Raw genomic sequence first — 12,993 nt, forward strand, 5'->3', positions numbered from 1 at the left:
AAACCCTAGAAACAAGCTTTAAAAGCCATCATACATCTCTAACCCTGGATTTGCCTCAACCATGACTCAAAAGTACGCTAAAGACCAGCCCTCAGGCTTCACCAACCGCATCGAACGCGTCGCCATCGTCGGCGTAGGTTCATCTCTCCACTCCAATGACTCTTCACTAACATTGACGCCAGGCTGGCGGAACCGTGGGCAAATATATCACACAGGAACTTCTGCAGACAGGGCAACACACCGTAACCGCGCTCACGCGCGCAGACAGCAAAAGCACCCTCCCCGCAGGAGTCTGCACCGTCACCGTCGACTACAACGATGAATCCACGCTCGTCTCGGCCCTGCAAAACCAACAATTCCTCATCATTACCCTGAGCGTCACTGCGCCCCATGACACCCAGAGCAAGCTTATCCAGGCCGCTGCGAGAGCCGGCGTCCCGTACATCATGCCCAACTGCTACGGCGTGGACATCACCAACGAGAAACTGCGCAAGGAGATGTTGGGCGGGGAGCCGGTGCGCCAGGCATGTGCCGCGATCGAAGCGACCGGGGTCTCGGTTTGGGTGGCGCTGGTGTGCGGCTTCTGGTACGAGTTTAGTCTTTCCACCGGGCCGGAGTGGTTCGGGTTTGACTTCAAGGAGAAGAAGGTTACGTTTTACGACGATGGGAATGCCAGGATCAATGTGAGTACGTGGGAGCAATGTGGACGGGCTGTCGCGGCTTTCTTGAAGTTCAGGGAGTTGCCGGAGGACGAGAACGATCGGAGCCCGACGGTGAGTGGGTGGGCTAACAGGCCGCTGTTTATCTCGAGCTTCCTGGTCAGCCAGAAGGATATGTTCGAGAGCTGGAAGAGAGTGACTGGGGACAAGGAGGAGGATTGGACGATTGAGTATGAATCCACCGCTGAGCGCTACCAGCGGGGCATCGAGAGGATGCAGAAGGGTGATCGCAGAGGCTTTGCGCAGGCCATGTATGCGCGTGTCTTCTATCCGAACGGGGATGGGGACCATGAGAGCAGACGGGGGCTGGATAATGCTGTGCTTGGACTGCCTCGGGAGGACCTTGATGAGCGGACCAGACATGCGAAGGAGATGGTGGATAGCGGTTATTCTTACTTTTGATCTGGTCCGCTGTCTGAATATGAGGTGGTCTAATACTGAGTCTACTGCCCTTTTATGAAAATTTTACACTTAATGCTATGATGCCTTAAGGCTGTGAACATAATGAACCACAAATTATCTTACCTGTCCCTTGAAGTAACATACCAGCTGAGAAACATTATACGAGTGAGCTCATACACTGCGAGCTATCTAGGGTCGTTAGTAACCAGCATCAAGTGAGCGACATGTGCAACAAAATATCATTCCAGATCCGTAAAGTGACATCCCCGGAGTAGCACCAGGTATAGATTCTTTAACTATGAAAATAGCACGGAGAAAGATCTCGCGAAGATAAGCCAAGGCGTCGGCACAGTGAGCGGCTTTGAAAAGTCTCAGTCAAGCTCAGCTGTTGTAGCTTTCGCGCATATCTCCGTCTAAACTCCAACGTTGTCCAGAGTACGCAGGAGAGCAAGAACTCGGCGATCAGGCGACCTAGAAGGGTAAATCGGCGGAACAGTCTGTTACGTAGAAGTCTGCGGGAGATGCTCGGCTTTTGGGGCATGAAAGCAGCAGCGTTGCTCAAGTCATTGAGACTTGCAAGATGTAGCAACATTTGATGATTGAAAACATGTCAGCACTGGGAAACCAGGAAAGTGCTGACCATGTATATACCTAATCGAGTTGAGCCTACCACCAGCTGGAAATCTAAGCAGGATACTGGCAAGGTGAAACATCTCCTATAAGTACAATGAGAAGCAAATCCAATCAGTGCCCCACCGGGCTGTACAAGAATCCCTGTCTAAAGAGGCAATACTCATTCGACACGGGAATGACTTGTATCCACCAAGCAATGAAGTGGTCTGATCAGCCTTAAGCTCAGGAATTACTACCAGTGCAGACAAAGTAAACAGCGAACCAGTTTGAAAAGCACGGTCTTAAATGTACGACCATCTTGGCGTCCCTGACATAACTCAAGTTACTCTCCAGTTGCTAGCTAGTATGGACATTGTTGGTTCTCGGAAAGGCTGAGAAGTCATTGGTCATAAGCAGACCACGATGGCTTCCACAGGATACGCTTGCTGCCTCTCAGATCCCATTGGCGCATATTCCCTGTTGTATAGGTGGAGCGTTACTAGGGTCTCTTTGGAACACGCACTCTCTGTTTAATTGCACACGCTTCTATGGATCCCAGCTCACCGTTGAAAAGAAAGGATGACGTCTAATAACCGTGAGATGGTCGTTTCAATTCACGGCTTTAGGCAGAGTGCTCGATAGAAGTACTGTTTAGTCAATTGAGAACAGGATGAGATACAAGGCCTCCCGACCCGGAGAAGCTGCAAATAGAAAGAAAGAAAAAGGTGAATTGTACTCCGACCACTAGGTCTTTGCAGACCTCTCTGGATCCTGGAGTCTCGCCAGCTCTAGGAAAAGCCGATACAAATAGATAGTCAGATCTTCCTTACGAAAGGCCTTTGAGAACCAGTCCCGACCCTGCTCCGCAATCTCCCGGGCTCGTTCCTGCCCGGCCTCAGAGGTGAGATACGTGACCATTTCGGGCAGTTCCTCCATGCTCTGGCTGACTGGAATGTAATGCACCCATGGCATAAGACGGTCATCGTGCCATTCTCGCAGAAGTGTCTGTTTGAGCGGCGCAGACTTTGACGCAAGCAGTTTGTAGTACCGCCCGCTGATACCATTGCCGTCGATGTCAAACACCAGACGTGAATGCAAGGCTTCGTCCTTGTCTGCCCATGATTTGGTTTGAAAGAGCGCTTGTTGATCTCGGCAATAGCGTTTCTCGCACTGGAAGACTCTGGTAAAGGCAACGTCGAATAGTCTGCTGTTAAGGAAGGACGATTTTACAAGGTTGATCACGCCTTTGCCTTCCCGAAGATAGGAATGGCGACCGTTTCCCAGGTTTTGTGCCAGCTTGACAAATCGCTGTCGATGGAAGCTTTGCCAGCCATCATTCACCGCAAATCCACCGGTTGTTGAGCCGGCCCAGTAAAGATTGTTGCGTTTGGAGTCCCAGTTGATATCCTTGGCCTCTACATATTCAAATTCCGGCTCAAGATACGCAGGGCTGGGATACAAAATATCTCCCATTGTCGACAGCGAGCCGGTTGACAGTACAGGAGCCAGTCCTTCGATCAACGGGAATGATGTAGGGCTGATGAGGAGCCCGTGTGATTCACGGTACTCGGAATGGCGGCATAGGTCCATTGTAGACTGACGGTCAGTCACGAACGGGAGACCAAACGTTTCCCACGTCGGTCTGTCGGCTTTCTCGCTTTCCGGTGAGGGACACGACTTGGTCAATGTATCCCAGACGGGTCGCTTGGAATAGCTTGTTATGTTGAGTGATTCAGACCCCTCAGAGGCAGATGGCGGTAGCAGAACCCTAGGCTCATCAAGGTGATTGACATGAAATTTGATATCCGGTAGAAGGCCGCGCAGATCTGCTAGTACTGTGTTAAGGAATCCTTGGATATTTCTATCGACGCTGCGGTAAGGGTGGTTACAATTCGTTGTGGCTTCAGCCGAGAACGTACAAACCCATACATCACTGTTCGGGGTATCTTGTAAACGGTTGATGGCTTCAGTAAACTCGCTCCCGCTAATTCTCCAGAATGGGGAGATCCTATCATAAATGATATCGAAGTCATCGATGATGGGTGATCGATGTGCTTTGGCGAAATTGTACCAGGTTTGAAAGCCGGGCGGTGGTTCCATCCGATAGCGGCAGCGATATTCCTCACAGGCAGCGCTATAACTGTTTGACTGTCTTTCGAGCAAGGCTTGAAAATCTGCTTTGGCATTTTGAATGAGTAGGTCAATCGGATGTGAGGACTGTATCAATGAAGACTTTGCAACGTGTATGGCGTAGATGTTGGTCAGGTATGGGACTAAATAGACAACAACGCATATCCAGAGGGCAGATCTGGATTTGGCTTTATCCGGTAGAAGGGAGATAACCTGCCCTAGGGCAAATAATGATGCGATAAGATGGGATAACGCCTGAATATCCGAGGTGAAGCTGAATGGATTCCTGGTGGCCACAATGCTAAATGTTCCTATCGCCGCAGCCACTGACCAGGAACAACGCTCAACCTTGCACTAGTGAGCGTTGTAATGATGGGATAGCTCGCGAGAGGACATACTGTCAGAAGAAGGAAATGCCACATCAACGATTTAGCGACTCCTACCAAGATGGTGTCCACAACACTGATCCTTGGCGGCCCGTATGCCACAATTTCCAAGCCGAGTGCAGCCAAGAGAGTGACCACCACACGGAATGCAAGCGGACGTATGATACGCCCATCATCAATGGGCCTACGGTATCCAGCGCGCTTGCCAGACCTGGGCGTCAAAGCAAGGTAAACGATCAGCAGTCCTAACACCGGAATTCCCGACAACGCACTGGCTTTGAGGTCCCAGTTGGACAGTGTGATTATACAGAGCACAGCAATGAAAGCTGTGACCCAGACTCTGTCTAGGCACGACGCAGACCTTACCCCCGTCTGGATCCCACCTCGTTCGATGTGCGTTTGCACTACAACCAATAGTGGACTCAATGCTGGCTGTAATATCAGCACGAAGTTAGCTTCCGGATCCTCACCATTTCAGGAAGGAGTAAGTACTTACAAACAAAGTAATTATTCCATGCTCCGCTTGATAGAAAGACGCTGAAGACACGGCCAGAGCGACTGCCCACAAGGATGCACTAGATGCAGGTGCACTATCCACTGGCCCTGGTAATGCTGCCCTTGAGCCGCTGCGAGCCCGTGAGCTTCCCCAATAATGGTGGATGGCTGGCAAGAGCATCCAAGAAAGAGCCTCAGAAACGAGTTCACTTTGCTTTGTGAACAGGTGTTGTCTCAAGAGGCTGCTTGATATCGCGGCACCTGCTAACTGGGTGATCGGATCAATGCGCTGGAATGGCGATTTCCACATCCTCGCAGCCTCAGTGAGCTGTTCTCATACACATGGTCATCATAAGCAGCAGCCGTGAAAACTCAAGAGGGATGCTGATGTAGACATAGTCCTGCTATGCTCGGCCGAGGCTATGGTGACAAGGGAACACTCTTGGTCCATTATTTCCACGCAACAGGGTCCAACAGACCTCAAATTATCTCACAATCCATGAAGCGGTTATAGCCGCCATGGTCCATCTCAGTTATCATTCCGGTTGGCTGTTGTAGTTGACTCTGGAAGGCCGCCCTAATAGCTTCCGCCAATCGTCCATTTTCCTGTACCGCTACTGCAGGCATCACTCCTGTCACCTGCAAAGGCTGCAATGGCGTGGTATTTCTGACAGGAAGAATCCTTGCATATTTTCAACGGCATTACCGGAGATGAGTCGGAGATGTGGTCTTCTGAAGGTTGTTCCCTGTAACATATCTTCCGATTGGCGCACAGGAAATACTCACCTCCGCTTTTGAGGACCCTGTTTAAGTGGTCCCTGGCCGTTAGAGGGACCGCTGACCACACCTAGGACAAGTGAGAGACTGATGCTTCTATGCCATTCGCTGTCATGGAAACACTAGTAAATACTACCTCTTGGCACTCAGACCTCCACTGTGATTATACCAAGACGGGCCTAACCATATAGACCGAGACCAACCGTAGAGACTGCAGGGCGGATCATAATTGGCTCGTTGATCCGCTCAGCCTCAGTTCAACCTACAGTGATCGCAACCAGCCAAGGACATGGATTTTGTGGGAACAAATCTGAGAGTACCATTCCCATTCACATAACAGTTCTGTGACTGCTTCCTCAGAGCCAACTGGGTCACTAAAAGGCTGTCAGATCATCATCTACAGAGGCCTAGAGTGCTGCCTATTGGAATGGGTCCTTTAAACTGGCTGATATAGGTACATCTGTATCTTGCAAGGCAGGTTCTTCGAGAGGCCAAGGGAAGAAAGTCCCGGGCCAAAAGAGGGACATACATCAAAACTTCATAATTAATTTGGATAGAAACCCTGCGAATGCTTTTCTGATATACCTATATGGGCTGGCTATCTGACCAATTAGGTAATAAGGATTGCTTCCTTGTTGGTCCTCATCCTACAGGCATAATAGATGTGATCTTTTAAAGAACACTGCTACAGCCTCTACAGAGGTAAGAAATAAGACTAGAGGACGCCTTTCCTGGCTCTCCTTGCAACTCATAGTGAACCTTAGAGGGTCTGTCAGGAGCGAATAGCATTATGAGCAGGAGATAAGATCAATACCATATGAATTCTGTTGTCTCGGGTCGGTTCCGATCTAAGATAGTTAGTACGGGTGCGACCATCTCTGCAGGAGACTCTTACCCTTTCCACGGTGGATTTCGATATCATCCTGTTAATAGTTAGAGATGGTCATAATGGACTTCCTTCGACTTCACCAACACCGCGAAGATATTCGCCAGGCCCGATCACGAAGGTCCTTGAGTTTTCATGTCAGCCGGAGATCGCGAAAGATCCTCTCTTCCAGGTACTTACTTCCTCTCGCCGGTTGCATGCCGATTGTATCCGAGACAATGTACACGATGGAGCCAGTCAAAGGAATCTGGGTCCACCAAGCGTGGATCGTAACCCTCTGGGCCGTTTTCCTCGGGGTCGTCGTCTTCCTCTGATTCTTCCTCTGACTCTTCCTCGCCGGTCTCGCCATCGGTTTGCGCCGCCTCTTCTTGATCGACGTCGACCTCTGGAGGGACTTCGCTCTGCCCCAGGCCTTGGATGGCACTGTCCCGGTTTTCGCCTTCTCTAGTGATCTCGTGATTCAGCTCGTCATTTACGACGTTTTGCTCTTCATTTTCCACTTGCATGTCATTCTCCCTGTCGCGATTCGGCTGTTCATCGCCGTCGACATTTCCCGCTTCTATCTCGCCCTGCTCATTGTGATTAACGGCAACATCAACCTCGTCATCATTTTCATCCGATTCTTCACTCTCAGTCTTCCTGTCCTTATCCCAGGGTGAAGGAAACGGAAGGTCCCGCTTGAGCGCCCGCCGTCTGTTTTCCACGAACCGGTCTCGCTGCTCAAGTGCTTCCGGCGCCCGGGACCCAATCTGGAAGCCCCCGAAGCCAACACCGCAGATGGCGCAGTATATATCCTTTTCCATCTTTTCCGCTTCAGTGGACGTTGCTCGAGGGATTCCTTACTCACGAAGATGAAGAGTTTGTCGACAAGTTGAATTTGGAGAACATGGGAAGAACGAGAAATTGTTGGGTTGAATAGGGGACGAGGTTGGTGTCTCGTTCGCGTTGCTGAGCTGTCGACGACGCTAATTCCACATGCTCCTATTTTGTGATAGATCGAGTCGAGAAAAAGGTACGACAATCAAAATTGTGGAGATTTGGTGGATACAGGTCAACTGTTTCTCTTTTTTCTTTTTCTTCGACGGTGCAATGCTAGCCATACAGCAATAGAGGGATCCACTGAAGTTGAAAATGAGGGAGCATACCAAGGGTAATTGGGCCGAAATGAATATTTGACATCTCCAAAAAGGAATAGATACATGTCATCGTTAAATCGAAACGTGAGACCCCTGACAATCTCCCATTCTCCCTCGTATCGGGCACGCAGATCTCACATCAATATCGATTTTATATCATCATAGACCGTGATTAATCTAGGACAGGTATATTGCAGTCCAATTCAAACTTTTGTTTAACCGCCCCGCAAGACCCTGAATCAAAGCGACCGTCTCTCGTAAAACCTCATCGAGGCATATGTATCCACATCGCGGATATACGACATACCGGGAACACTCTCCGGACTCGGCAGCGGGGAACTCCCCAACACCGAGACGGTAGGCTCCGAGCGATCAGAGTGCAACGCGCGCACACTCGACGAGAGTTGCTCGCGCTCCGAGCACTCGCCCTTGGCGACCTCGATCAACCGACCGAGGATCGCATACTCGAGCTTGAGCTTGATGCTATAGGCCACCGGCTTGAACATCACCTGCACGGCATAGTAGCCCGCATACTCGGTGCCGACGACGGCAACATCCAGCACGAGAATCACGATATTGATCGCCAGGAGCTGGGTCAGGATGCGCCGGTGCCGCGCCTCCTGCCGCAGGCGGAGCATCTTGATTGTCTCGACGACGTAGAAGCTCGAGATGATGCACTCCTGCAGCGCGAAGCCGATCAGCTGGATGCGCTCCATCACCGCATACCCCGCTGTGAAGCGCGCCGGGTGCGCAGAGACGGCGCCGAAGAGCAACACGGTGATGGGGACGTGGAGGACGATGGCGTCGACGATGATCATGGCCAGGAGGGCGCGGAGGATTTTCGGCTTCAGCAGGACGAGGTGCAGGCGCGACCAGAGGACGAGCGAGTGGCCGGTTACCATGACGTACCAGCTCGGTACGATCAGGGAGACGGCGACATAGGGGCTGACGGCTGTGGGGAGAAAGAAGAAGAAAAAGAAGCCGAGGACGTGCGGGATGAGGCTGATGGAGGCGAGGAGGAGGGACCAGAAGTAGCAGCCGTGGTAGCGTTTGAAGGTGGTTAGGCAGAGGACGATGAGCTCGATCGCGTTATACCAGACCACGGCGCCAAAGGCCGAGAAGATGTATTTCTGCGTCTGGTCGATGTGGATATCATGCAGGATCGAGCCGTCGGGGAAGTGGGAGGAAGTGGTGGATGCTGCAGAGGGGGATGCCATGGGGGGGAGGCACCCATGTTGGATACCTTCTTCTGTCTTGTTTCGATATGGTCAATTCAGAGAAGTGGACAAATGCTGAGCACGATGACCCGACACTGGCGATACCGTTGGCCCTTATATGACGGGTAATTGCTTCGGCGCATTCTGCCTTTTTCTTCTTATCTGGTAGACCGACTCTGGTAAGGAAGTGGAATAAAAAAAAGCGCAGGCACCCCGTGGGGTATTTGATTTCCCCGTCTACGCACCCCGGAAATGGTACCGCACGCGAGGTGAGTTCCGACAAGGAGATGGAGGGTCTGTAGGATGTATTGCAACTTTATATGCCACGATGTGCTGTATGATTGGAAGACGACAGGATGACCGTCGAGATGGATCTGCCGAGCCATGGACGGCCTTGATCGAGCTGAAGTTTGGGAACTGTATTCCGCTATTTTTCCCGTTGCACACAGATGACTACTGAACTCCAACGGCTTTTGAGACCTGAGTAGCCACTCATACGCCGGCTGCCGGTGAGCAGCGAAACCTGAAAGACACGGGCGATATAGGACGAAGATCAAGCGGAATGAGAGCCGTCTAACTCCCACAACACGAGGAAGGGTGGGAGCGTAGACTTTGGCGTTGGAAGCGTTGAAAACCTTCTGTACTTCATACCCGAATTTCCCCTCGCTGTTCCTGTGAAGAAAGTAATCCCGTAGGGAAGCATGCGCAATAGTCTACTTGGATGAATCTTGTACAACTGCCTGGTTGTACAGAGTTGATCTGTCAATTAAAAAAATAGATATATCCCTACAGGGTCTAGATCTCTCACTAAAGTAGACAAACATAAGTTTCTTAGCTCTGACTGGACGATCTACACAAGACATGTCGGGGACTAGGGGGTCAATGGTCTATATGTCTCTCTACCCATAGTCTTCAGTAGAAGAGAATATTGCATTCTAAACAGTTTTGAGACAGGATAATCCGGGCAGGAGTGTGCAACTCTAAACATTCAGAGTTCCTGTAAGCAACAGTTCCATTAATAGTGAATAAGGTGGTGACCGGTATCGGAGGTGAGACCTCTTGAATAATACATTTACTGCAGAATTGGGTATGTAGTATCATTATCCCAAAAGCGTGTCTCCATGAGGATGATGGAGGTGATAGCTGTGTAATTTAGATATATTTACATGTACATATAACCAGGGATATATGCATAGATGCAAGAAATCACAAATTATCCCAGTGATAAAACAGAAATCAGATTTGAATACAGGAGTACACTTACAGACTACTCCTCTGCTTCATACTCAATAATAATGGTATGCTGATGGGACGCAAAAATGGGGCGCGGAATTGACTGTAGTCATGAGGTCATAACCACTCCACGGAGACGGAATGCAACCTCAAACGCTCTCCACAGTGAGGACTTCGGTTTGGCTCCAAGCTAGGGGTGAAACAGGACACAACGAAGGTACTAGGGACCCAGGAAAATAATTCCATACAAACCATGGAGCCTGACGTCAGAGTGGATTGCGATCGGAGCTGGTCGATCGGATCAGATCGATCGTTTGTGGCCAGTCCAGCCAGCTCTTGAGGGAATGATCGCGCCAACAAGGGATAGAAAGTAAGTCGCGAAAAAGTCGGCAAGAAACACAACTCTTTCCTGTCACTTACTCGCGCATGAAGGCTTTCTCCAGACTGTCACCTCGAATCCATCCCCTTCGGCTCGCGATAATGGCCCCCCAGAAACGCAAGACCGCAGGAACAGGCAGCAATGGCACGACACAGACCAGCAAACGCGGAAAGCTGGACCTGTCACGTCCGCATCCCAACGCGCAACAGTCCGAGGACTTTGGTATCGTGCTGCGAGAATTCTATCCGCCGGAAATGAGCAACGAGCGTTGCTTGGCCTACAACGACGGAACGCTGGAACGACCGATCGAGACACTACAGCGGGCCTACGCGGAGACTGCCGACCAGCGCAGGGCCATCAATGCCAGCAGTGCAGTGGTGCACTGGTTCAAGTCCGACCTGCGACTACACGATAATCGTGCCTTGCAGATGGCACACCAGACCGCCAAGGAACACAATATCCCATTGATCGGGCTGTATATTTTGTCGCCACAGGATTTGACGGCTCACCTGTCGAGTCCGGCTCGGGTCGATCTGACGCTGCGTACTCTAGATCAAGTAAAGCGCGATTTGAGTGAGCTGGATATCCCCTTGTACATGGAGACGCAGGAACTTCGCAAAAACATACCTCGGCGGATTGTGGACCTATGTCAGCAGTGGGGAGCGAACCATCTCTACGCGAACCTGGAATATGAGGTTGACGAGTTGCGACTCGAGGCGAAGCTGGTGAGGCTGTGCGTGAAGAATGGAATCAAGTTCGAGACCGCCCACGATGCGTGCGTTGTCCCCCCCGGACAGGTGGCCAGCCAGCAAGGTAAACAGTACGCCGTGTATAGTCCCTGGTACCGCGCGTGGCTCGCTCATCTAAACAAGAATCGCGATTGCCTGGAACTGTCAGAGGAGCCGGGTCCAAATCCGGGAGATGCGCGCAAGCACTTCAAAGAGTTGTTTGACAGCGAGGTTCCTGAGGCACCAGAGAACAAGCAGCTGTCGGAGGAAGAGAAGAAGTACCTTGGTCAATTATATCCAGCAGGCGAGCATGAGGCGCTGCGTCGGCTGGAGGTGTTTCTGGAAGAGAAGGTAAGGGACTATGCGGACGCACGGAATATGGTGTGCGGACAGACGACCTCAATCCTCAGTCCGTACTTCGCGTCCGGCTCGCTGAGCGCGAGAATGGCAGTCGAACACGCCCGCAAGGTCAACAAGGGTTCACTGCAGCATGGTGACCCCGGTCTGGTTCACTGGATCAGTGAGGTGGCCTGGCGAGAGTTCTACAAACATGTCCTCGTGCATTGGCCATTCATCTGGTGAGACTGCAGTTTATCCTTTTCGCGACATATCTAACATGAGTAGCATGAACAAATGCTTTAAACCTGAGTTCACCAACCTGGAATGGGAGTACGACGAGGACAAGTTTAAGGCCTGGTGCCAAGGGAAAACCGGCTTCCCCATCGTGGACGCCGCCATGCGTCAGGTGAAGCAAGACAAATGGATGCACAACCGGACGCGCATGGTCGTCGCCTCTTTTCTGTCAAAGGATCTGCTTATCGACTGGCGCCGCGGCGAGCGATACTTCATGGAGAATCTCATCGACGGGGACTTTGCGTCCAACCACGGCGGCTGGGGATTCGGATCGAGTACAGGTGTGGATCCTCAGCCATACTTCCGAATCTTCAATCCGCTCCGTCAGAGCGAACGGTTCGATCCAGATGGGGAGTACATCCGAAAGTGGGTGCCAGAGCTGCGTGGTATCAAAGGGCCGGCGATACATGAGCCCTACGCACGAGGAGCGGGGGCCATTGCAGAGAAGAATGGGTATCCACGCCCGATGGTGGATCACTCAAAGAGCAGAGGCCAGGCATTGGATCGGTATAAACGGGCGAGTGAGAATGGACCTTGACGGTGGGTTCGAAGAAGCTTTCTGCTTGTCAGTATGATCATGAAATAGATTAGACGTAGATTTCGGAGACCGATCTTATGCAGCAGAGGCGATTTACCTCCTTTTGACATACAATATCATCAGAATGGACATTATTGACAAGGGTCGCATGTCTCACCAGCATCGATCGGTCGTTGTAGTACTCAGTCTGGGGTAAACAAAGTACTAGACCAATGAAGGTCCCGACAACCATTTTGTCCACAGCATGTTGTTTTTGATACAAACCAGGACCCCGTCGAGTTCACTAGCTATATCTCAGGAACATGCAGTGAGTGCGGATAACACTAAGTAAGATATAGCGGAGGAAGCTCCGGACTATCCTGAATCGAGGCCTTTCACAGTTTCACTTGATGTCCATCCATTGGATAAGTACAATTAGTACCCCGTACAACTACCGACTGCTTTTCAGTAGTATCCACTCTGATCCTGGCTGATGAGACAGCTGGATGAAAGATGCTGGAGTCTTGAGAGTGACAGGCTGCAGGTATCAATCATGTCGACCACGTGCAGCATCAAACACACCCAAATATAAGCAAAAAGAAGCTGCAAACTCTTCGTGTCAGGATTCCATCCCGTTTAGGTTTAGCGTCCCGACTTAGTCAGCCTATATATAGTTGGCCCCTGAGCCATCCTAATTGGACACTTGGCGCTTCCCGATTCTCTCAGGTTATGGCCCTATGTTG

General features: G+C 51.0%; 4 protein-coding genes across 4 annotated transcripts; 2 read left to right on the forward strand and 2 right to left on the reverse strand.

Moving 5' to 3' along the window:
- Positions 1-61: 61 nt before the first annotated feature.
- On the forward strand, positions 62-1,121 carry CDV56_103423 (aromatic alcohol reductase; the record flags this gene model as incomplete). The annotated part of the gene is made up of 2 exons (XM_026757042.1): positions 62-133; positions 183-1,121. 2 exons carry the CDS (start codon positions 62-64, stop codon positions 1,119-1,121), a joined length of 1,011 nt encoding a protein of 336 aa, XP_026610826.1.
- A 1,356-nt stretch (positions 1,122-2,477) lies between these two features.
- On the reverse strand, positions 2,478-7,210 carry CDV56_103672 (glycosyltransferase family 90 protein; the record flags this gene model as incomplete). The annotated part of the gene is made up of 5 exons (XM_026757291.1): positions 2,478-4,217; positions 4,262-4,593; positions 6,417-6,444; positions 6,495-6,531; positions 6,588-7,210. The coding sequence occupies 5 exons, from the start codon at positions 7,208-7,210 to the stop codon at positions 2,478-2,480; spliced, it is 2,760 nt and encodes a 919-aa protein (XP_026610827.1).
- Positions 7,211-7,782: 572 nt separating this feature from the next.
- Positions 7,783-8,760, reverse strand: CDV56_104216 (uncharacterized protein; the record flags this gene model as incomplete). The annotated part of the gene is made up of 1 exon (XM_026757835.1): positions 7,783-8,760. The coding sequence occupies one exon, from the start codon at positions 8,758-8,760 to the stop codon at positions 7,783-7,785; it is 978 nt and encodes a 325-aa protein (XP_026610828.1).
- Positions 8,761-10,473: 1,713 nt separating this feature from the next.
- Positions 10,474-12,271, forward strand: CDV56_104471 (deoxyribodipyrimidine photo-lyase PHR1; the record flags this gene model as incomplete). The annotated part of the gene is made up of 2 exons (XM_026758090.1): positions 10,474-11,678; positions 11,725-12,271. The coding sequence occupies 2 exons, from the start codon at positions 10,474-10,476 to the stop codon at positions 12,269-12,271; spliced, it is 1,752 nt and encodes a 583-aa protein (XP_026610829.1).
- Between the last annotated feature and the right edge of the window lie 722 nt (positions 12,272-12,993).

Source organism: Aspergillus thermomutatus, assembly GCF_002237265.1.
Source record: "Aspergillus thermomutatus strain HMR AF 39 chromosome Unknown NODE_275, whole genome shotgun sequence".
In the NCBI taxonomy this organism is placed as follows: Eukaryota; Fungi; Ascomycota; class Eurotiomycetes; order Eurotiales; family Aspergillaceae; genus Aspergillus; species Aspergillus thermomutatus.